We start from the raw sequence: 23,167 nt of genomic DNA, 5'->3' as shown, positions 1-23,167 counted from the left end.
CCACACAGAGCATCTGTGCGCTCTTTGGGGCCAGCGGTTACCTCTCCCCTCACCTTCTGCCCCAGTCTCTGTTTCCTATCCACGGCTGGACCATGCCAGGCCCAGCCGCCTCTCCTCCCCACCGCTACTTCTGCCCCCGCACCACTTTCTTTCACTCCTCCTGGGCCTTGCATCCGTGGCCAGGCTGGGCCTGCTGCCGCCACGGCAACCAATCCTCCTGGGTGCGCCTCAGCCAATCAGGCGTCTCTGCTGCTCAGCCAATCAGTTGGGCACTGGGATGCACATTCCAAGGCACATCCAGGAGAATTAATAATATAGATTAAGCATGAATAAATGGTGAGGTTGACAGACATGAAGTCATAACAGATTTATAATGCAAGGCTTAAGAGGAAAAGCTTGCCAACTCTGGAGGGATTCTGGATAAGTGCTCTTTATGGATGGAGATTAACCTCTCATTTTCTATAAGTTTAGGCCATGCCACACTTTACAAAACCTCTATACAAAAACTTCTATACACTACCACATGGGAATTAACAAGAATCCAGGGTGCGCATTCTGCGTGACAATTGCCCATAGAGGCTTTTCAGTGTCATGAACCCATTATAGACAATATACGTGTACTGAGAACTCATGGCCAACCACAATATACCAGCCTGTATGTAAGCAGCAAAGAAAATATAAAAACAAAGTGTGCAATTGTCTCACATGATGGTCTGCAGATTGGTAGCACGTTAGTTCCCATGTAGAATTAATGGCCTTTCCATGTTGGGATTTGGAACCATGGGATGAGTGAGTCCTAAGATGGATATATCAAGCAGAGGCCTTTTCATTGCTGCACTCCAAACCTCTCTAGGAGCTGGATCATGTTGAGCAGTGTTTACTGCAAAACCATGAGCAAGGGCGGGCGCTTCAGAAGAGGAAGCGGCCAACATGCTCCCAAGACTTCCTTCTGTGCTTCTTGCTTCAGCACATCATGAAAGGTGGTCTTTAGGATAGCCCATTGTGGTGCTGCCAGTGGATCTCCCTGCTCCCTCTGCTGCCACATAAAGGGCAGGGGTTGTGCCACTGCAGTAAATGACTGGTTCTGCCTCACGGCTGAAGTCAGCTCAAGGCCATGAGGTTGTGGGGTTGTGCTCATGTTGCGATCTTAGCCTCCAGTTGTGCACATCAGTGTGCTGGTAACAAATCTTGTAGAATGGGGTCTCCAAGTCAGAAAAACAATATCTCCACTTACTGCTGACAAAGCAATAGCCCACAGTTCCATCTGTTTCTTATGCATTTATTTAAATAATGTATATTGTGATAAGACATCACAAAGGTATCACACAAAATAAGCAAAAGCTGTGAACCGCCCTGAGCCATTTTGGAAGGGCGGTATAGAAATCAAATAAATAAATAAATAATAAATAATAAAATAAAAGAGCAATATATTCAAACAAAATAGCTTAGCAGATGTAAACAAAGGCAATAAAAACTACAGAATTTAGATCACTTCTAGAAGTGATCAATATTGTCCTGAGCTGGGGCCATCTGAACTATACAGGACATAGAAAGGGATTTGTGGAAAGTTGAAAGATTTGCAGAAAAGTCTCCCCAAACTGAGGATCACTCCAGTCACAAGGTCTGGGCACCAAGCCTTCGGCATGTATCGTACTGGTTGGAAAGACCTAGCGCCAGGAGGGTGGGCTGTCTACTTGCCTTCTAAACCATTCAAGAAAGGATAAGTGATGGCTTGCACCTCTCCTCTATAACATAGGAAGCTGCCATATACTGAGTCAGACCATTGGTCTATCTAGCTCAGTATGGTCTACACAGACTGGCAGTGGCTTCTTCAAGGTTGCAGGCAGGAATCTCTCTCAGCCCGATCTGGAAGATGCTGCCAGGGAGGGAACTTGGAACCTTCTGCTTTCCCAGAGTGGCGGCTCCATCCCCTGAGGGGAATATTTCACAGTGCTCTCACATCAAGTCTCCCATTCAAATGCAAGGCAGGACGGACCCTGCTTAGCTAAGGGGACAAGTCATACTTGCGACCACAAGACTAGCTCTGCTCTCTCCACCATCATCTGTATGAGAAACAATGATATGAAACAGCAAACACATGGGATCTTTTCTTTTTCATCCATACTAGTGACCAGTACCGATTATGATACAGCTGCAGATGCAACAGAGACCTCATCATACTACAGTGCCAAAGGGTATCTCTCCAGGTAAACTATCAACACTAACTGCTGCAAAAGATCAAATGGTTATAGGTTCTTTCAGTGCTGCAACACCTGAAAGATTGATACCATTTGACTTGAGTGTCTTTGGCAACAGCCTACTTCACTGGATACATGAAATGCACATATAATGTACTGGATGAAATAAGCTGTTGTCTCTGAAACCGCATGCCCCAAGAAGTCTGTTTGTTGGCATTGTCATTCCTATTGGCAGTTGTAGTATATGCACACCCAGTCAAATCCGGCTTTTTGCTGTCCTCTCAATACTGTGGGTGCTGCCATGTTGGATGTGGCTTCAGAAGCATGATGCAGCTACTGAGATTATACAGATTAAGATGGTGAGGTCCCCACTGTGAATCTGACCTTAGATAAGCTAGGAATGTTGGGAGATGGAGTCAGAGAGAGGTCAGTCTGCAAAAGTGTTCTTGCTTATCACCTGCACAATTATTTGCTGTCTTGGTTCATCCCGTGTCCAAGCTGTCCAAGGGAATGTGGCACTGCACTGGTAGCCAAGCATCCTGGATGCATCAGCTGCCCTCTTCCACGGAGCTGCTGCTTTGGGCAAGTAATTTGATCACTGAGTGTCAGCCTCAGTTTCCTCCTTTCTTCTTTGACATCATGACATAAGCATAGAGATGAAAAACTAGTCCTAGCAGATCACAGGTTTGGACTTCAGTGAGGTCTCACTGTACATAATGGCTTTGTAGGCCTTTGATACCAACATGTGGCCAAAGAAACCAGCTCCGGCAAAGATTGTAGGATTCTTCATCAAGGCCTGGGGTAATGTATGTCAAAGGTTTCCTCTTCTTTTTCCTGAGCCAGCCGAGAACAAGAAGGAGCGGAATCCATGACTGAAGAAGAGCAGCTGCCGCAGATCCTGGATGAGCTTCATGATATTCATGTAGCTCCTGGAGCACCCTTGGCCAAGTTCCACCTGAAGGTGAAAGGTAACAGAAACTCCAGTTTTTGCTCTGCGTTTTGATTCAGCTCCTTTTGTCCTTGTATTCTGCAATTTTCTGTGGGCAAATCATGACAGGAATAATAGAGATTAGCCTAAATGGTAAAGTATTTTGTCGGCATGTGAGATGTAGCTGGAACTATGTTTAATAATCTAAACATTTCTGATGCATTATGGGCGTTCTTTCTTTAGAGGGGCCTTAGTGGAGTCATTAAACATGGACCTGCAGAATTGATCCTTAGCATCTAGTGTTGAAAATGGATTAGAGCAGAGGTTATCAGACTTGGGAGACTACAACGCCCATCATCCCCAGTGATAATGGTTGGAGGTCATTTGTGGACCAACAACATATGTTTAAAAAAAATGCTAAAAAAAAAAATCATTGTAAACCGCTTAGAGAGCTCCGGCTATAGAGCGGTATATAAATGTAAGTGCTATTGCTATTGCTATTGCTATATGGGAGCTGTAGTTTGACAAGAAATCTGGCCAAAGATCATTGTGACTGGGGTGATGGGAACTGTAGTCCAACAACTACAGTTTTGAGTATGCCTGAATGAGAGTAAGAGCCCTAGTCCAGCTGAAGCATGGGCCCAGTGAGGGTGGTAAAGGGCACTTCCCTGGCTCCATCTGTTATCATGTTTGTTATGATATATCTTACATCTTCCTATCTATATTTTCTCCACTTAGGTTATCCAGAGCCTCGACTCTACTGGTTCAAGGATGGCCAGCCACTGCATGCATCAGACCGAATCCTAAAGACAGACAAGAGAGAGTTTCATGCCCTTGAAGTTCTCAGTGTCAGCAAGGCGGATGCTGGTCAATACTCTGTGTTTATTCGCAACTCTGCGGGTTCTGCATATTCAGCAGCCCGGTTGCTCGTCAGAGGTTAGTGATATGCTGGCTTACGATGTGCTAATGAGCATTAGGTGAACAGCCCTCATCAGGAATGGCAAATGCAGGACATCTCATTTTCCCATCGCCACCCGGCCATGAAAACAAACAAATTGGCAGCACCATTTTATCTAGCTCCATAGACAGGGGCGTAGCAAGGTTGGAGTGGGCCCAGAGACAAGATTTTTAAGTGCCCCCCCCCGCCACTGAAGCTCAGCTCATGAAGTAAAGAAATCTTAAATGAGGCTGAATAGCGGTAACAAAACGCATAGTAGCTGGGGGGATCAGTCATGTGACTTGCCTTTGGGGGGCCCAAGGCAGTGCCCCTCAAGGCAGTGGGCCCCCAGACAACTGTCTCCCCTTGCCCTATGATAGTTACGCCCCTGTCCATAGAGCTGCATCAAATATGTTCTAGTTTCATTTTTGAAGTAGAAATTAGCTATTGTAGGAGGAAGTGCAAGCTGGAACTCTTCTCTCTGACATGTTTGTTGTCTACATGGAGGGAATTGTTTTGTATGGAGGAGCATTCAGTCACATGAGCTGCTCCCAGAAGTCTGCAGTGGTACAGCCCAGGCAAATGACTCTGTGAGAATTGTTAGCAGAGGTGACGTTGGAGAACTTGGACCAAGTAAGAAAACTGTAACAACATTTTTCTTTAAACTTACATACAATCCATTTGACTTAGTAGATCACAATACACTAGATGAGAGTTGAGGTACGTACAGAAAGAGAGAGAGAGGAAGCCTGGAAGTTGGAATGCAAAAATTAATTAACATATCCTGATTGCCAGGCAGTCTCCCACCAGAGTTAGTAACATGTATAGCAATGCGTTCTGAGTGCAAATAATCTACTCCTATCACTGTTGCAATAAGGACTACATTTTGTTGAACAGAGTGGTGTTTATCAGTGGGGTAAGAAGTCATCCTGTAGTGGCTCATGTTCCCCCTGTCCCACTATCAATCACCCGATGTAAAGTCCCAGGTTCTCTGCCATTCCCATGTGGACAGTTACGTGTTTATTGGTACCCTTTGTGTTTACTTCTACCCAGCTATGTTTAGGACTGTGGCCTAATAGCTGTTTTGACAATAGTGACCACATGTTCTGTGAATGAAGTGTGCTGTAATAGAAATGGAACTGCATCAGAGCCGGTGTGGTTTAGTGGTTAAAGCATCAGACTAGGACTTAAACATCCCAGGTTCAAATCCTCATTCGGCCATGGAACTCACTGGGTGAGTTTGGGTCAGTCATTCTCTCTCAGCTGAAGCTACCTTAGTGGCTTGTTGTGGGAATAATATGGGTCCCGACAAACATACATGTCTCCTTGAGTTCCTTGGGGAAAGGACGGGATAAAAATGTAATACATAATTATTTTGTCACATGATTTCTGCAGTTCACAGAACATTACTGTTGCCATATCATGGTGACCTTGTCCCCTTCTTTTTAATCAACAGGTGCTGGAGAGGACGAAGAGAAAGTAGAAAAAGGTGAGATGAGAAGCAAAAACCTGAGCTGCAATCCACCATCCATTGGCTTGAAAATTGTCTTAAACTCCATAGTAATCCTATTAAGTCCATTATGGATTGGGGTCTTAGTCTCACTTATACAAAGTCATGTCACATTTTTAATGGCTTGTTCTGAATATCTTCATTTAACTTTCAGCTGTTCATGAGCAGCTGGTACCACCACGATTCCTGGAAAGATTTACCAACAAAAAAGTGAGGAAAGGTGTCAGCATTACCCTTTCTGTCAAAGTTGAAGGTAAGTGACCTTAAATCTTTTTCCCCCTCCAGTGATTGTGTTTACAGTGCTTATACATACAAACCATTGCTAATTGTGTTGTTACAGGGGGGGGGCTATATTTGCATGTAACACAGTACCACACCCACCTCCCCCCACTCTCCCATCCAAATTCAGACATTCAGGAGAGCAGTCTCTCTGCAGTCAGCGAGACTGCAGAGAGGTGGGGGAGCTGTCTGCCGGCTCCCTTCTTGACAGAAGGAACTTTGGAGGCTGCCATATACTGAGTCAGACCATTGGTCTATCCAGCTCAGTATTGTCTTCACAGACTGGCAGCGGCTTCTCCAAGGTTGCAGGCAGGAACCTCTCTCAGCCCTATCTTGGAGATGCTGCCAGGGAGGGAACTTGGAACCTCCTGCTCTTCCCAGAGCGACTCCATCCCCCGAGGGGAATATCTGACAGTGCTCACACTTCTAGTCTCCCTTTCATGTGCAACCAGGGTGGACCCTGCTTAGCTAAGGGGACAAGTCATGCTTGCTCCCACAAGACCAGCTCTTCTCACCTGAAGGACAGCATGCACAGCCAATCTCACCTGTAACTCCGGTTAAAGGGTCAGCAGCCTGCAGTTCCGAATTAGGACATACCACAGGCAGCCTGGAACATTGGGTTGCAGCGACAAAACTCACTATAACCAGGAGTTCAGATTGGAGTTCAATTCTGCACCCTCGGTTTCATTGCCTTGCCTGATTCTGATTCTCCACATTCAGACATAATGTCCGCGAAACCATAGGCCTATTTAACTGTGGTTCTGAGTTATGTGTGAATGCAACCACAGAGTGTCATCAATGTCTGCTTTCCTTTGTAGCAAAATCAAAAACAGGTCATCCCAAGGAACCAAGGTTTGACTTTGGGAAGAGAAAAAGGAGAGTGGGGGTGGGGGGAAATGGCTAGCTGAGATGGATAGGAGCAAATTGGTCCCTGGGGATACAGAAGCTAGCCGTGTCTGAAATAGAAACAGCTGATGGATATGATCCATCCGATCTTAAGATACAGGCTGGCAGCATCCTGTTGTGGCAAAAAAAGAAGAAGAGACGATCTGGCACAAAATGGGAATTAAGACCTTGTTGTTGTACCTTAACATTTCCCCAGTTACTAAAACTTTGCTACAGTTGTGGATGAAGGCTGGGGTTTTAAGCAAAGGCTGTATAGGGATGGTGAGTTTTGAGGAGAGGTAATCTGGTGGTTCTGGAGAGCGGTTGTGTTACTAACCCACTTTCCCTTGTAGGTAGTCCTCCACCCTCTGTGACTTGGTTGAAGGAGGAGTCCCACGGAGAAGACATCCTCTGGATCAAGTCCGACACTCCGGGTTATAAACTTGCTAGTTCCAATATGCAACATAGTCTAATCTTGCTGGATGTGAAAAAGGGATACAGTGGAAACTATACCTGCATTGCTTCCAATAAGGCTGGCCAGTCGATCTGCAGTGCCTCCCTAGAAGTTCTGGATGGTAAGATCCTCATTGCCTTCCCTTTGTACCAGCAGGTAAATTTACTATTTTATTAGGTATCTGCAGAGGCGCTCTTTCCCCTGGACTTCCGGGCCGAAGTCCAGGGCCTTCACAATCCTCTTTATTCTGTCCCAGGTAGTGTGGTTGCCCAGCCAAGCATGATGATGCTTCATTTGCAGGGGAGGGGCCCCTCCAAAAGCCTTCCGCTCCAGGCTCCAAAATTACCTAGATGCACCTCTGGGTATCTGTATATTAATTCTGATCTCTGAGTTTTGAAATGTTGGGTCACCAGCTGTTGTTAGATGGTCAGGTTAATGAGAGTTGTAGTCTAACAATAGTAAGAGATCCAAGGTTGAGAAACTCTGGACTATAGTGTCAAATCCAAACACAGAACCTCGAAACTTGGCCTAACATGATACTTTTCCCACAAAAAAAAAGTCCCAGGAATTTGAAGAGAGGCAAAATCCAAGGTAAACAGGCTACTCTTACTAGTTAATTGGCAAACCCTCTCTTACCATTTGTTGACCTGCTGCGATGTCACAGGAGCCTGGAGGTCAGAACTTTGGAATGGGTTTATTGAAATGAGAATGTGCAAGTTCTAGGCATGCTCACTTGAAGCAAAACTTGGGAATGCCAAGGTGAGGGGGGGATGAGGGAGAGTAGAAAAGAGGGTAAAGGTAGCTCCCATGATTCAGAGAGAAGAAAAATCTGAAGGAAGTTTGGAGAGGCATGGTGGGAGGGACCCTCAAGGCAATTCCGGGTAAAGTGGAAGGAAGCATGTTGTCCATTCTATTCCAAGGGTCCTAGCATTGCAATACAGGTTTTAAAAGGAGCAGCAGGAGGAAATATGGGCAAGAACAAGCCCAGATGCTAAGCAGGAGCAGCAGGGATCAACCACAGCTTTGCTGAAGATGCAGAAAATGAGGGCAAGGGAAGGAAAGGGCACTGCAGGCCCCCTCAGCTTGAAAAGGGGAATGGCAAAACCTGCCAATCAGACCCTCCAGCACCTTTAATTTAAGGGGTCTCAGGTAGCAGTCCTGCAAAAAGGCCTCCACCGTAGTCAATGGAGAGGTACCACCAGTGAGAGCAGACAGTACTAGGGCTTCATGGACCGATGGTTCAGTATAATGCAGGTTCCTATGCATGTCCAGCTCCTAAATGATCTTTGAAGGAGAGGCTCCCTTAGGAAGCTGCCTGAAGTTTTGTTTGCTGGATAGATTTATCGATTGCTGTAAGAGCCTCCCTTTTTCCAGACGGTCCAAATGGAGTGGGCCACTGATCTCTTTGCCACCTTCCTCCAACCAGCCTCTGTGAATTTTCACAGGTTTTCTGCCTCCTTCATTGTCATTCAGGTATATGGTGGCTGAAAGCGAGTTAGCATCAGCAGACTCCTAATTTTAGAAGCACACTTCATTTTTCACTTCATCAAAACTTCTCATACTCATTGATTGATTGATTGATTATTAATTGCAATAAGCAGAACTGATTAATAATAGTTATATTTGATAAATGTATTTATGACTAAAAGCATGGTTTTATAATTAGACTCGGAAAATGTGAGGAAAATGTAACATAAAAGGCATAAATTGTTGTTCATTAGAAGATGTTGCTATTCCAAGTCTCTAACTTGAACCAAGGTAGGATTTTCGATAATCAAGCAGTTACAGCTCTGATCTCTGCATGCTCTTTTAGCAAGCCTAAGCAAGGTGGGAAATACCCTTAGCATTTAGCGTGCTTTCTCTGACTATACATTTTGGACTTTTGTTGTTCTCTTGCAGTGAAAGAGGCTGAGAGTCTGACCCAGGAACGTGTGATGGTGACAGAGGCTATAATGACCTCACTTGGGTAAGTGGATGGCAGAGTGCTGAAGACTAGAACACTGTACTGTCATGTTGGTTGGTTTTAACATAACATGAAACTGAGCCTCTGCTATGCCCATTGCAAGGTCTCTTAGAAGTCCATTTTATGAAAAGAAAAATTCAGGACGCCATGGCAATGACTGGTGAAGAATTAAAGAGTTCAGATGCTTCTGAAATTACAGGAATTGAATGTATGCCATTTAAGAGATTGTGAAGTGAGGTTCTGAGATCCCATTAACCAATCACAACAGTAGGGGTGTGTGTGTGTGTGTGTGTGCGTACATTGTGTTTGTATGACACTTCCTGCAGGGAACAAATAAAAGTGTGTAATGTGTAGGGGTGTGCACAAAACCCCAAAATGTGGTTCAGTTCGAATTCAAATCTTTTTGAACTGGACTGCATTGAGCCAAACTGGTTTGGTCCATTCAGTCGAACAGGTTTGGCGGTTTGGGTGGCAATACTTGTAGAGGGGCAATCAGGTGAGGATTCCCCTTTACAAATAAAGGGGCAAGGAAGTGGTGAGAGAAGTTGTCAAAGTCTCATACCCAACTCTCCACACGCTGCTGCTCACTTTCTCCATCCCCAGCCAAATCACTGGCCAGATCTTAAAACACAGGCTGCCCACGCAGTGGTGGTGCGGTTCCATCCTCCGTGGAGACCGGAACCACACCACTGTTGTGTGGGCAGCTTATGTTTTAAGACCAATCCACCTGGTGATTCAGCTTGGGTCGGGGGTGGGGAGCTTTGAATGGCAAGCTGGGTATGAGACTTTAACAACCTTTCTCACTGCTCCTTCTTGACATTGAAGCGATTTGCGATTGAACCGCTGAAACAGCCTGGTTTGATGTGAAGCAGTTCTACCTTGAATGGTTTGTGCACACCCCTAGTAGTGGGGATACATATCTATACAATCTGATGGTCTCTCCCAGCTGTTTCATGTAGCTGTTAAAGAGCACTGGAGACAGTATGGAACCTTGTGGAACTCCATACTTTGGTTCTAGCTTTGTAGGAAGAGATAATCAGCTGAATCCAAATAAGACTGAGGTACTGACTGTGTGGGGTTTGGACCAAAGCTGGCCCAAACGGACGGGCTCAGCATCGCTCTGGCCCCAGCTGCCACCACTGGGGGTGGGGGGAGAGGGGAGAAGGACTGCTCCGCTCCCCCCAGCAGCCACAGCACAGGGTGGCTGCTGGAGGCCCCCGGCTCCAGCCATTTGGAGCCCCGCCCAGACCTTGGAGGACCAAGGTCCGGGGGTTAGAGTGCCTCTGCTCTGTTCCTCCTCCCCCCACCCAAATCAAGGCTGTGCATTTTGGCTTAGCCCGAATTATGCCCAGCTTTAAAAAGCCCTCTATTTTCAGTGACTTAAAAAAAAAACACCAACACCCCCCGCCACAAACAATAACAACAACCCAAGGCTTCTTTTATGCCCCGAGGTTTCTCTGTGATGTGTGAAATGGCCATTGCCAGTAATTCGGCATTTTTCATTCAAAACTCAGTAAAGGGGAGTTTGACAGCTGTGTTGGGTATGGTCTGCTCTGAGTGATTTGCAGTTGCAAGCACTGGGGTGGGTGGGTTAGCAGATTGGTGAAATTATGTGGAGGGAGTCCAGAAGGCGGGGGGGGCGGGAAGAAATTTTGCAAGCATAAACTGAAAAATGTGGGTCTTCCTATGCTTTATATAGGCTTTATTGTCTATCTGTCTGTCTGTCTGTCTGTTTGATTTATATTCCACCCCTCCAAAATGGCTCAGGGTGGTTTACAACAAATAAAAACAATTAAAATCAATTTAACAGTTAAAATTGAAACTAAACCAATTAAACAATTAAAATCATTCAAACATTAAAAACATTAACCTTAAAATCATTTTTAAAAAGCATTAAAAATTTAAACCATAAATCTAATTAAAAGCCTGGGTGAATAAATGTTTCTTCAGCACCTTTTAAAAAGTTGCCAGAGATGGGGAGGATCTTATTTCAACAGGGAGCTTTAGATATGCAGAATGGAGACTACAGCTTCGATGTAACCTTAGCCTTTTTTGTCTGAACTGATTCCATGAGCCTGCATTTTTCATCATGACAGAAAGAAAGCGATGATTTCTATTTTAACTTTCCCTGCCTCTTAAACGGTCTGGGGGGTGGGAACATCCAGTGATGAAGGCAGTCTTTCACAAAGGCAAGTTCATTATAAAAATCAGCAAAGATTTGGGTCAGATTTGGGTTAAGCATTCTGCTGTTTGATCCGGCTGCTTGGCAACTTATCATACCATTCTTCCCTAACCAGCTGTCAAACAACAAAGCTCTCTCACCTCCTCCTCTGTGATGTGATTGGTTGGAGGAAAAACCCGGAGCAAGCTGTGGGAACGCACAGGACAAAGATCTGCCAGGGATTGCGGAGAGGAGCAGACCCTATGTGAACTGTCCATTTAATCCCCCGTATTAAACATCTGCGAATCTGCTGCAAAGCAGATTTGCTCTCCAGATGCCCCATGGCATAAAGCCATGTGTGAATAACTCCCCAGTGATTTCTCAGCATTATTTTCAACAGTTCTTAACTCAGTTAGTCTCAGGTAGTCTCTCCAAGACTACCTCAACTGCCCAAATCCATGTAACTCTTTTTATGCATGTAACTCTACCCATTCTTGGAAGGGTTCTCAAATTAGAACTAACAAAAACCAGGCAAAAATTTTCAGTTTCTAGATAGAACAGTTTAACAGAAACTTTGAATGTTTGACCTTTGCACACAAGCTATTAAAACATACAGTGAGCCATTTTAGAGCATAAGCAACTAAATTCATAATACAAAACAAATAATAAAATGGAGGATTAACCTTCATCCTTCAGAGTCAAATTTGGGTGACTTTGAAGCCTAATGTAAGGCTCCGTACACAGAGGTTTGTATAAAAGTATATGTTTTTGTGTACAACTATATATCTTTGTGACTATATATGCATTAATTTTTAAAATTTATTTATTTATATATTGCATTTATATACTGCCCCATATAAAATCTTGGGATGGTTTACAAATTAAAACATAAATCAAAATAAAATTAATTCAATCTTTATTATGGTCATAGACCAGCATAAAGTATAAGGGGTGATTACATCTTTAGAGTAAAAAGATATTAAAAGCCTAGGGATGAGTAACACAATGCAAGCATACGATAAAAGACCATAAAAAACATAAATCTTGTGAACTTTAAAAAAAATGAAAACTTGGGTACTGATCCTCTCAGATGCGTGATACAGATAGAAAGTATGCTGCTGTAAGTGCATTCAGTATAACATATTAATAACTACATATGTACAATCACTGTACACTGATTTTACAAGCATTGAACATAATGTATGAATAGGGCTATATACCTCCGTGAATATGGATTTGACACTATCTGGAGCTTCTGCCATTCACCTCTCTGCATTGTTGTAAAGCATTAACTGATCTGTGAGAGGGAGGCTCAGGTGATGCTTTCAGTCTTGCCTGGCTTATAAAATGCTAAAAAATTCTCAAGTAGCTGCTTTCAGTGGAAATATACAGTTTCCCCCTTTTTGGTTGTTGCAGGTATGAAGAAGACAAGGAAAGGAAAGAACATGGGTAATGTTGTTTGAGTGCTCTAGTTTATATATCACCATGTCTCTGTGATTTTGGTGATAGTTAAAAAAATGCTGCCTTTCAGCTCTGATAAGAAGGTAAATGTCCATGGCTTCTTGCAAAAGATGGGTGTGAAGAGCAAGTACAAAAGCCCTCTCATCACTACTACCATTAACCCTGCAGTGTTGTGGGCCAAAGGGCCCTTTCTCATGATCAGTGAGAAGGGCGCATGAGGAGGAAGGCTGCTGAAACTTACCTTCTCTGCAGACAGACGTTGGATCCGTACTGGCTGCAAATATCACATGCCCAGTGCGGAGGGTCGGAGGCCGGGGCCCATTGTTCCAGCCCCTGGAAATCCCAAATGCACTGCGCTTGTGTGTGGTGCATTTTGGGGATCCCCACCCCAAATGCACAGGCCAGGAGGCTGCTCCTGTGTTGGTGCCACACGGCACCCAACACATGAGCATTTAGCTTGGGTTAAGGGCACACTTTCACCCTTAACTTCATCCAACAGGTGGGCCTATTTGGGGGGTTTGCTGCCGAGGCACTGCCAGCAGTTCTCACATGCAGACAAGCCCAGGCTGCACATAGAACAGCCTCAATATGTAAGAACATAAAGCCCATCTAGTCCAGCATCCTGTTTCACACAGTGGCCCACTATGGGTTTGTAATAGTGGCAAAACCATTTGTTTCACTTTGGTCTAGCCCAGGCAAGTAAAAATTGTGGCGATTGGAAGAGCTGTCTAATTTCTAGAGTAAAAAGGGCACACAGATAAGAGAATCCTCCCGCAGCTCCTCTCTTTCAGTGCTTTTATCCCAAGTACAGTGAGTTCACTTCTGGTTTTGAAGCTTAGCTCAAGAGAAAAGGTCACTGAAGGGACAGGCTGCAGTGGGGGTGGTAATGCCCCCTTTGCTCTAAAAATAAGACCCCCTGCACTTTATATGCCATTGGGACAGATGCAGGTGTCAACAAACAGGTCTGCCACTGTCGTGTCTATGGGTGAATGGTTGGCAGAATACTGTAGGTTTAGTTAGGAAATAGCCAGGACTTCTGCCAGTTTCTGGCCCACAGCAGATTTGAGATGGGGGGGAAGGTGGTCAATGCACAGTAGAGCTCTTCCTTTGCCTCCATTCACTTCCAGTGCAGCTTGTAAAAGAGAACTTGCCAGTGAACTGAATTTGTGCCTTTCATTCTGGCCGCCTTCAGGTGTACCTTGAAACTGCGGTTTCAGCGGCCTGCAGTTTCTGTCCATTCCCCCAGCGTGCTTCCAGGCGATCCTCATTTGTAGTCTGGGAGACTACAAAGCGGGAGGAACTGGCTGTGCCGGCTTCCTCCAACAAAAGGAGGACAGTCGCGGCAGCCAGTGGCACTGGAGAGGGGGAGGAGCTTCCTCCTCTTTGTGCAACTGGACGCCACACTGGAGGCAGTTTGGAGGAAGAATCGGAATTGGGACTGGGTCCAGGAATCGTGGTTCCGAGCATTCGTTTGTCACGGCGGGCAAACCTGAGGTGGGTTTGCATCAGGTTTTCCATGACGTCCGAAGACAGCCACTGTTTCTTACCCAAGAACTGAAACTTTGTGTGTCTGACATTTAGAAAAACCTGGCAATAGTCCAGTGCCTAACATTAGCAGCCCCCACATTTCTCCTTTCCTTTTAAAATTATGATTTCTGTCTTCCCTATTCTCTTTTGCAGAGTTGGGGTTTCTCCTGAAGCTAGGAAAGGTATGAAAAGCTGTTGTAACTTCACTACTCTCAAATGTCAGAATGTTCTGAATATAGATCACAGTTTGGTGCTCCATATAATTATTTCGAATAGGTTTACAGATTTAGTCATGTATTGTCCGATCAGTGAGACCCGCTTTGTCTGGGTTTGCGGGGAGAGCGGGCTAAGCAGACGATTGGGCAGACGATTGGGCAGACCTGCCTGGGTGGCCGGATCGGCTGCCCACACGACTGCCGGCTCTGTGACGGAACCGGCAGGGGCTGGGGAGTTTGTGGGCCGCGCGCCCCCCGGAAGCTCCAGTATGCCCCGTGTGAGTGCACAAGGCATACTGGAAAGACCCCCGATCTGGGAGGCTGCTTTCAACCTCCTGCCGGGGGTCTACCCATGAGTAGCTGCAGCTACTCACAATCCCCAAAACCGGGTTTGAGGAGCGCTTGCTCTGCAAACCCGGTTTAAGGGGCGGGCTACTTGAGCGGGTTACCCGCCCAGAAACCACTGGGCTTGCAGCCGAGCCCGGTGGTTTCCACAGTGTGATGAAATCGGGCTAGCGGAGGCTGGCCCGATTTCGTCCCATCGTGCGAATAGCCTCATTGAGAAATGGAAGAGAGGGGGGACATCTGATTACAGAGAGTGAAAAAACCTCTTTGCAGTGGTGGCTGGTACAAATGAGCTTTGGGAGTGGGGGGGGGGCGGAATACGATGCAGGCTGTGATGCTCCTGTTCTGCCCTGTACCAGCTACCCCCCTCCGCACTCTCTTGTCTGTCCCATTCTAAGCCCAGAAGGCTGGTAATTTGCCAAGTTAGGGATTGAACTCCCCAGCTGGGTGAATTACCACCCCACTGGGCTCAGGGTGGGGCAGATGAGAGAGGCACCTGAGGCTTCCCCCCCCCTCAACTTGTTTGTACCAGCTGCCACTGCCTCTTTGTGTCATAAGAACATTCCTTAGGTAGCAGAGCAGGGGTATACTGTATGCAGTGCATTGAACCCATAGGCCTTTGGTCCCCCTCCAAAGTCTTTCTGAAATCTAGCTTTCCATTAAAATTTACATATTCTGTATATATGTTTTATTTTGTAAAGGTAAGTTGGAAAATCTGACAATATTTGCAGAAAACTCAAACCCAAGTCAAAGGAATATGTGAGGGGGGAGCCATACTACATGTAATGAGTAGTTTAGCACATTTATAGTTTCTTATTTTTAAATACTTGCCACAGGAGGGGCTCAGTCTCTTGGACCATGGTGCAAGCCCACCGACCTCCCTACATCTGCTATTTAAATAAAACAAAAACACAGGACCAAACTACATGTTGAACAAACATATGGTTCAGTTGCCCATTTCTGTGATTTAAAAAACTGGACTTTTCCTATCGGGAGGTTGCATGAATGTCCTCCACAGTCACATGAAAAGTGACTCAGTTGAAGGGGAGTCATAGCTCAAGGGTAGGGCACCTCCTTCCGATGCAGAAGGGTGCAGGTTCAATCCCTGATGTCTCCAGGCAGGGCTGCCTGGCAAACCCTGGAGAGCTGCTACCAGTCAGTATGGACAGTACTGAGCTAGTGGACTAATGGTCTGACTCATTTATAGGTTTCATGGTTTCTACAGTGTTGTTTCATAGGTTTAGCTTTGTGTAAGTGTGCTGTTCTTGGGTTTGTTTGGATGTGCGCCGCCCAGCACACACACTAAGGTCAGGGACATGCCAAGAACACACCTGCTCTGTCAGAGGCGGACGTCCCAATGAACACTTGGGGCATTCATTAATTGTGTGAGGTGGTTTTTCACCTGAAAGCTTTGGAGTGTGTGTAGAGGGGTGACTCAGATCAACATCCCTGCTCATGCGATTAAGGGATGCTCTGAAAGCAGGTTAGGACATCCTGCTGTGATGTCAGGGTGGGCGTGCTTTTGGCGCATCCCTGACCTTATAGTGTGTCCTGGACAGTGTTGGTCTGAACCAACCAACTTGTTTTAAGACCTGCCTGTCTAGTAACCTCAGGTTTGTGTCTTTTTAAGGTATGGCATTTTCAGATGTTGCATTGTTAAATTGAATGCTTAAACATTCACTGCCACAAGATGTAGTGATTAGGTATGCGCACAAATCGGTTTTTTTGATTCGATTTGTGCCTGAATCGAATCACCCCAGATTCAGTTTGGATAGGATTCCCCAGGATTTCCCATCCCCTTTACTTCTAAAGGGGAATCCTCAGCAGATTCCCCTTTCCAAGTACTGGCACTCGAACTGCTGTGCCAGTTCGGGCAAATGGGCCAGAACCTATTTTGGTTCAAATTCAATTTGAATTCAGACTGGTTTTGGGGTTTCTGCACATGCCAAACGAATACCAGTTGCTGGGCAGCAACATCAAGAGAGGTCTCTTGCTTTCATGCCTTGCTGGTGACTCCTGGAGGCAACCTATTGGCCAGGGGCGGAGCCACCATTGGGCAAACAGGTTCAAAGAACCTGGGCCGCCACTAATCAGGGGCCACAAGTGTGGCTCCAGACACTCCCCCTGATGTCAGACACGGGGGAGGGGGTATTTTGGTCCCAAACGGGGCTGTGTGGCCCTGTTTGGAGCCAAAATTGGCCTGCGCTGCATTGGCAGCACGCCTGGAGTGATTCTCTCTGCCTTAAAAGCAGGGAGAGCTGCTCTTGGTCTCGCTGCCAATGCAGCAGGGCCGATTGATCTCCCTCTCAAATGGGGCCACATGGCTCCATTTAGGAGAGAGATTGGCCTGCGCTCCATTGGCAGCGCGGCTAGAATGGGTCTCCCTGCCTTTAAAGCAGGGAGAGTCGCTCCAGCCCACGCTGCCCGATGCAGCGTGGGCTGTTCTCCCTTCCAAACGGGGCCGCACGGCCCCATTTAGGAGGGAGATCAATTGGCCCCTGTGTCTGACATCAGATGTGGGGGCGGGGCCAGGGGGCTGTGGCGGTGGCCACACATGGGCCGCTGCCAGGCTCGCTACGCTCCTGCTATTGGCTGCTGTGGGAAGCAGCATGCTGGACTAGATAGTCCCTTGGTCTGCTGCAGCAGGGCTCTTTGTATGTTTTCATGTTCTTTAATACCACATTTTTCCTTGGGCAGGGGAAGGGGAAGCTGTGAGGAGCCATATTTCACTTGCCGAGGTTGGGACCGAGGAATTTCTCCAGAAACTGACATCACAGATCACAGAAATGGTGTCTGCAAAGATAAGTCAAGGTAACAGTTTGCTCAGTGCAAATGACCCCAGTTATTTGTGTGAAGTGGTTTGTTGTCTATCTGTCATATGTGCCAACAATCTGTCTGTCGTGTGTGCACAGACACACTTTCATTTTATTGTATTTATGTTTACACATATACCGCCTTTTGTTCAAATACCTCAAGGTGGTTTGCAGTCATAACAGACATTGTAAAAACATAAAAGTGTTTGAAATAAATATAAAATAAGATTATCCTCCCTTTTCAGCCACACTTCGAGTCCCTGGAGCTGACAGCGATGATGAATCAAAAACACCATCCCCATCTCCACGACATGGCAGGTCCAGACCTTCTTCAACGGTTCAAGAGTCGTCCTCTGAATCTGATGAAGGGGATGCAAGGGGAGAGGTAGATTGTCTGTATAAGTAAACTCTGTGCAAGCATTTTCTAGGTCAGGGATTCTCAAACTTGGGTCCCAGATGTTGCACTACAACTCTCACCATCCCTACCCACAATGGCCAAAGGATTATGGGAGTTGTAGTCAACAACATCTTGGGCCTCAAGTTTTAGAACCCCTGTCCTAGGGAAAAGAATTTAACATTCTCAGTGGATCATATGTTCCAGATCTCTTTAGGATCATTAAAGGCAACATCAGAATAGCATTATTATTTCAAATCATAATAAATAATAACAGTGACAACAGCAACAACTGTATTTATTAGCCACCCAATTGTTCTCTGGATTACAAAGTAAAGTTGAGTTGTTGCTGTTTTGTTGGCCTTGGAGAGGAAGAAAAATAAAATAGGCAGACACACTTTTGGCTGGATCAGATATATGAATACATGAATCAACCAAATTGTCTGTCTGTCTGTCTGTCTCTCTCTCTCTCTCTCTCACACACTCTCTCTCTCTTTCTCTCTCTTTCTCTCTCTCTCTCTCTCTCACACACACACACACACTCACACGCACACACTCTCACACTCACACTCACACTCTGAGGAAAAACTAGACATGACAGAGCAGCTGAGCAATGTATTCTAATCTTTACATCAAAAAAGCATGCTGAAGAGAGAAGCAAATTCTGCCACACCTTACCTCACTGAAATTAATTGCTTTGAGCCATTTTCCCCCAGCCCAGCTCTGACACCAGAAATGAGTGGAGCAGGGAAATAAGTGCTTAAAGCAATGGAGATAAAACGGGAGAAGTAGGTTTCCCTTTCCTCTCCTGTGTTCCTTTTCAAGTAAACTCCACATTATATGTAAATGGGATACACATGTGGCTAAAATACATGTGACCACCCTGTCATGTCTAGTTGGATCCTCAACTCAGGCCTTCAGAAAGGGTGTTCCTTGTCTAGGCACTTTCCAGATTACCCGCTACAACGGTGTCACTACATATTCTCCTAGTGTGCTTCCATACTGCCTGTGTATCGACAGCGCAGTCCCTGTGCTGTCAGCAAGGTGCCATTCACATTTCAAATGCCTTCTTTCGGGTTGTTTTGCTGCGTTAACAGTCCTCCAACGTTGCATGTGCATTGCAAAAATAGCTGTATTTTCCCCTTGTCGGAGTTTTGCGCAAGCTAGAAAAGACTACTCCCCCTGCTGGTGGCTTTGCACAAAAACAGCTTCAACCCTTTATTTACATTTTGAATGTGATCTGCCAAGCCCAAGCATTTTACCACTGTCGTAGCGGGCTATCTGGGAAGCGCTCTAGTGACTGAGTCTGGGAAACTGACCTGAAAGGAGCAGATTTGAGAGGAAAACTGAAGAGCTTCTGTTAATAAGATGATCAGCAGGCTCATTGTCAGCATGTGGCAGCCTTGGGCACCCTAACCCTTGGTGCCTCCCTGGGCAGGATTAAATTTGGCCACCATTTTGCTGGCAGTTTGCACTCCCCCCCCCCCTCAATATGTCTGACATAGTCTTGTTCTGGGGCATTGTTGGTGAAAAAAAATTAAAAGGTGGTTGTCATTTTTCCCCTACAGTGCCCTGGAATGATGCTTATATTGGGGTCATTTTGAGGGGAAACCAGCTGCAGGAAGGGAAAAAAGACCCACCACTGCAAGATATACAAACCCCCTCATGAGCCTTAAGGGGGCCCAACAGAAGCTAGCTTGTTGAGGACCCCCACAATTGTGAAGATAACACCATTAATCATCCTAGTATAATATTTTAAGTGCTGTTGATCATCTGCAGCTGGAAAATTATTAGGATTCAAACTAGGATTGGCTAACATTTAGGCCACATGTGGCCAAGATGCATTTGTATGCAATTGTGGGATCTTGTTAGAATTTATTTTAAGAATTCATTTCTTTTCCCCTCTTGACTTGGAAAACACAACGTATGCATGTCTTTAGAGGTCAAAAGTTGAATTAGGTGCATCAGAAATCATGCTTTTATATCTTCTGATATTTTATTTTGCGTTCCAAGGGGTTAGGTCATAATCTTGATTATTCGCTATCAGCCACACTAACGCTCTTAGTAATTATTACGTTGTCATGCGCTGTTTCATGAAGTGGGCAAGAGAAGCAAAAACATAGTGGTTTGCTGAAAGCATTCCAGTAAAATCAAAGCTGAACGGGAATTTGAACTTGGGATGCAGACCAATCGACTGCACTGATGCTCATTCTAAGTGTATGGAGCAGCAGCTGAACTCAACAGGAACTTTGGAGGCAGTTTAGTCTCTTTTAATATCAAGCTTGAGATGTCTGCAGCACAACTAGTGTTTGGGCCTTTCTGAATCTCAAAGCCCTGGTTTCTAGAAAATATACACAACCCATCCTGTCCCTGCAGATTTTTGACATCTACATGGTCACCGCTGACTACACGCCGATGGGTGCTGACCGTGAAACCATCACCCTGAAGGATGGGCAATATGTGGAGGTCCTGGATTCTGCTCATCCTCTGAAATGGCTGGTTAGGACCAAACCCACCAAGTCCAGCCCCTCCAGACAAGGTTGGGTGTCTCCAGCCTATCTGGATAAGAGGTTAAAGGTGAGAACCATCCATTTTCACCACACTGAATATTAATTAATTGGCTTATTTAGCTTCTCTGGCTCCTGAGATTCCACTTGGAATTAAAGGAATGGAGAACTCACTAGTTAACAATTGTTTGTTTGTTTTTTAATGTTGCTTGGTCTGGGGGTTAGTGAGGTAAGCATGGCAACTGTTGCTAGGTACTGGGATTGACAGGGAGAGTTCCATGGATCTCAGAACTTAGGAAGCAGAGCCAGTTGGACGTTAACTGCCAAAGAGCAGGCTGGCAGAAAGGGACTCCAGCTATAACTGGATCTGGTTGTGCTTTGAACTGTGTGTTTCTGGGGAAGGATCAACTTTTGTTTCATTTCTTTTTGTTTTTCTTTCTGAAACAAATCATCTTTATTTGTAAAATATTTGACTTTCTCTATTGGAGTAACACTCCATGCCTAAATCATTCTCCTGCTATTAAAGGCAAAAGATATTACAGGAAAGGACGATTGAAGATAAATGGTGATAGCAGATACGGGAACCATCACAACAGGCATCCCAGAACTGTGTGAATATTTCCCCGAAACTTTGAAAGAGAATCAAAGATCCATAGAACTGGAAGAGAATTTACTGTGTTGTGTCACTGAAGAATTCACTTGACCCTGACAGGTTTTTGTTTGGTGCCTTGGTTTCTCCAAGTTGGGTCCCCAGACAATGTTGGATGACATGTCCCATCATCCCCAGCCCCAATAGCCTTAACTTCTGCAGACCCAAGTTTGAGAATCCCTGCTCTATGTCTTCATTTGCCCCTTTTCCTTTAAAGTTAAATCAGGTTCCTCTATGGCCCCCTGTTGACTCCACTTGTAGCCTGCTTTGTGCCAATTCAAGCCTTCCCCTGAATAGAGCTTGGAGGATTCAGCTGGTGCAGAGCCCCATCACCCACCTCTTCACTGAGGCAAGCAGGGCAGCAAAAGATTCAATGCAGTTAGTAGCATCTGTAATAGCTACCTGTTAACTTCTGGGCCTGATTCAGATGGTGGTTTTGACCAATAAAATGCCTTTCCTGTCCTGAGCCTACCAAACAGGAAGACCAACCCTCTCCATATGATCTTACTTAACTGCCTTTGCTGCTTTTCTGGTGAGTCTCAGCACCCCCACTATTAGGAAATTGAGAAGAGAGAAACGTTTGTGCCAGTAACCCCAAAGCTCTGGAAAAGACTCCCCAACACTGCACTATTGTATTCAGGCAAACTTCCTATGATGCTTTCTGACTGGAGTTTCTTAGCTGGTTCTTATTATATATTGGTTACATAAGAACAGCCCTGCTGGATCAGGCCCAAGTCCTATCTAGTCCAGCATCCTGTTTCACACAGTGACCCACCAGATGCCTCTGGGAAGCCCACAGGCAAGAGCTGTGGTTATATTTAGCAGTTTCTGTAACTGATATGATTTAAATGGTTATAAGCCATCTTCAACTGAATTTTATGAAGGTAGGATAGAAGTTTATATTTTAAAAAACAAATGTCTAAAAACAGAGACTTTTCTCTACAGGTCAACAAGTTTTCCTCATAAAGATAGCCAATAGTGGTTGCCTTCACTCAAAACATCTGCGAAACACTCAACCTGGACTACCCCCACAAACATGGGGTTAGCAAATATGGCCAAATCTGACATCTTATTTTCATTGTTCTAGCTGTCACCTGATTGGGGTGTTCCAGAAGTTCCAGAGTTCCCTGGAGAATCTGTTTCAGAGGATGAATATAAAAAGAAATTGAGGTGAGTATTCTGTGAAGGCACTTTCTGTGAGGGCTCTCTACTTTATCATTATCAGATCCTCATTCATACAACCCAAAGTAGGTAACAACATTTCCCTAGCTCATTCATCACACAACAGTGTGAGGTGGGTCACTATCACACGTTATGAATTGAGGCTTTATATAAAGTTAAATATTACTTGTTAGGCCAGGGATTTCCTCAGCCTTGGGTTCAAAGATGTTGCTGAACTCCCATTATATGCAGCCACAATGACTGAAGACCATTGTGGCTAGGGAAGATAATTGTAATTCTAACAACATCTGGGGACCCAAGGTTGAGAAACTTTGAACCTATTCCCACAATCACTAGAAAGCAGGCTAAGGGAGCCGAGCCTGCTTTCCTGCGATTGTTGGAACCATCGGGCTCGTGGGCCAGCTCGGTGGTTCCATGGCGGCCAGCCCTCCCCTTAAACAAGGTTAATGGAGAGAGTGCTCTGTTAACCTTGGTTTTTTTATCGTGTGCCACCACGACGACACATGAGTAGACCCCCAACCGGGAGGCAACAACAAGCCTCCCGGCCTCGGGGGGTCCCCCCAGAATGCCCTGCACACTCTCATAGGGCATCCTGGGACTTCTAGGGTCTGGGTGGCTCCAGATCCCTGCAGCCCCCACCAGCCCCCGTGATGGAGCCGGTAGCTGCCCAGGGCTTCATGACCGATCATCTGCGGGGAATTCTCCCAGGCTCTACACAACGCTCAAGTGTAGAGCCTCTTTGCATGGGATCTGAGATTG

At 45.6% G+C, this 23,167-nt stretch overlaps 1 protein-coding gene across 22 annotated transcripts in view; it reads left to right on the top strand.

Annotated features, from left to right (window-relative positions):
- Window positions 1-23,167, top strand: part of OBSCN (obscurin, cytoskeletal calmodulin and titin-interacting RhoGEF) — a 287,341-nt gene that overhangs the window by 165,803 nt on the left and 98,371 nt on the right. For all 22 annotated transcript variants that reach the window (XR_008309945.1, XM_053262303.1, XM_053262302.1 and 19 more), the window contains 13 exons: window positions 2,129-2,207; window positions 3,042-3,166; window positions 3,865-4,062; window positions 5,520-5,552; window positions 5,728-5,826; window positions 7,091-7,312; window positions 9,091-9,157; window positions 12,732-12,764; window positions 14,457-14,485; window positions 17,561-17,674; window positions 17,922-18,061; window positions 20,447-20,647; window positions 22,314-22,396. Coding sequence is in view for 21 of the 22 variants with exons in the window: in XM_053262303.1 (XP_053118278.1) it covers window positions 2,129-2,207; window positions 3,042-3,166; window positions 3,865-4,062; window positions 5,520-5,552; window positions 5,728-5,826; window positions 7,091-7,312; window positions 9,091-9,157; window positions 12,732-12,764; window positions 14,457-14,485; window positions 17,561-17,674; window positions 17,922-18,061; window positions 20,447-20,647; window positions 22,314-22,396 (1,423 nt within the window). In the remaining variant the exon portion in view is untranslated. The remainder of the gene's footprint in view (window positions 1-2,128; window positions 2,208-3,041; window positions 3,167-3,864; window positions 4,063-5,519; window positions 5,553-5,727; window positions 5,827-7,090; window positions 7,313-9,090; window positions 9,158-12,731; window positions 12,765-14,456; window positions 14,486-17,560; window positions 17,675-17,921; window positions 18,062-20,446; window positions 20,648-22,313; window positions 22,397-23,167) is intronic.

The sequence above is a fragment of the Hemicordylus capensis genome, chromosome 6 (genome assembly GCF_027244095.1).
Source record: "Hemicordylus capensis ecotype Gifberg chromosome 6, rHemCap1.1.pri, whole genome shotgun sequence".
Lineage (NCBI taxonomy): Eukaryota > Metazoa > Chordata > Lepidosauria > Squamata > Cordylidae > Hemicordylus > Hemicordylus capensis.
Note: the sequence above shows the minus strand (reverse complement) of the source record. Positions and strands in the feature narration are given on the sequence as shown.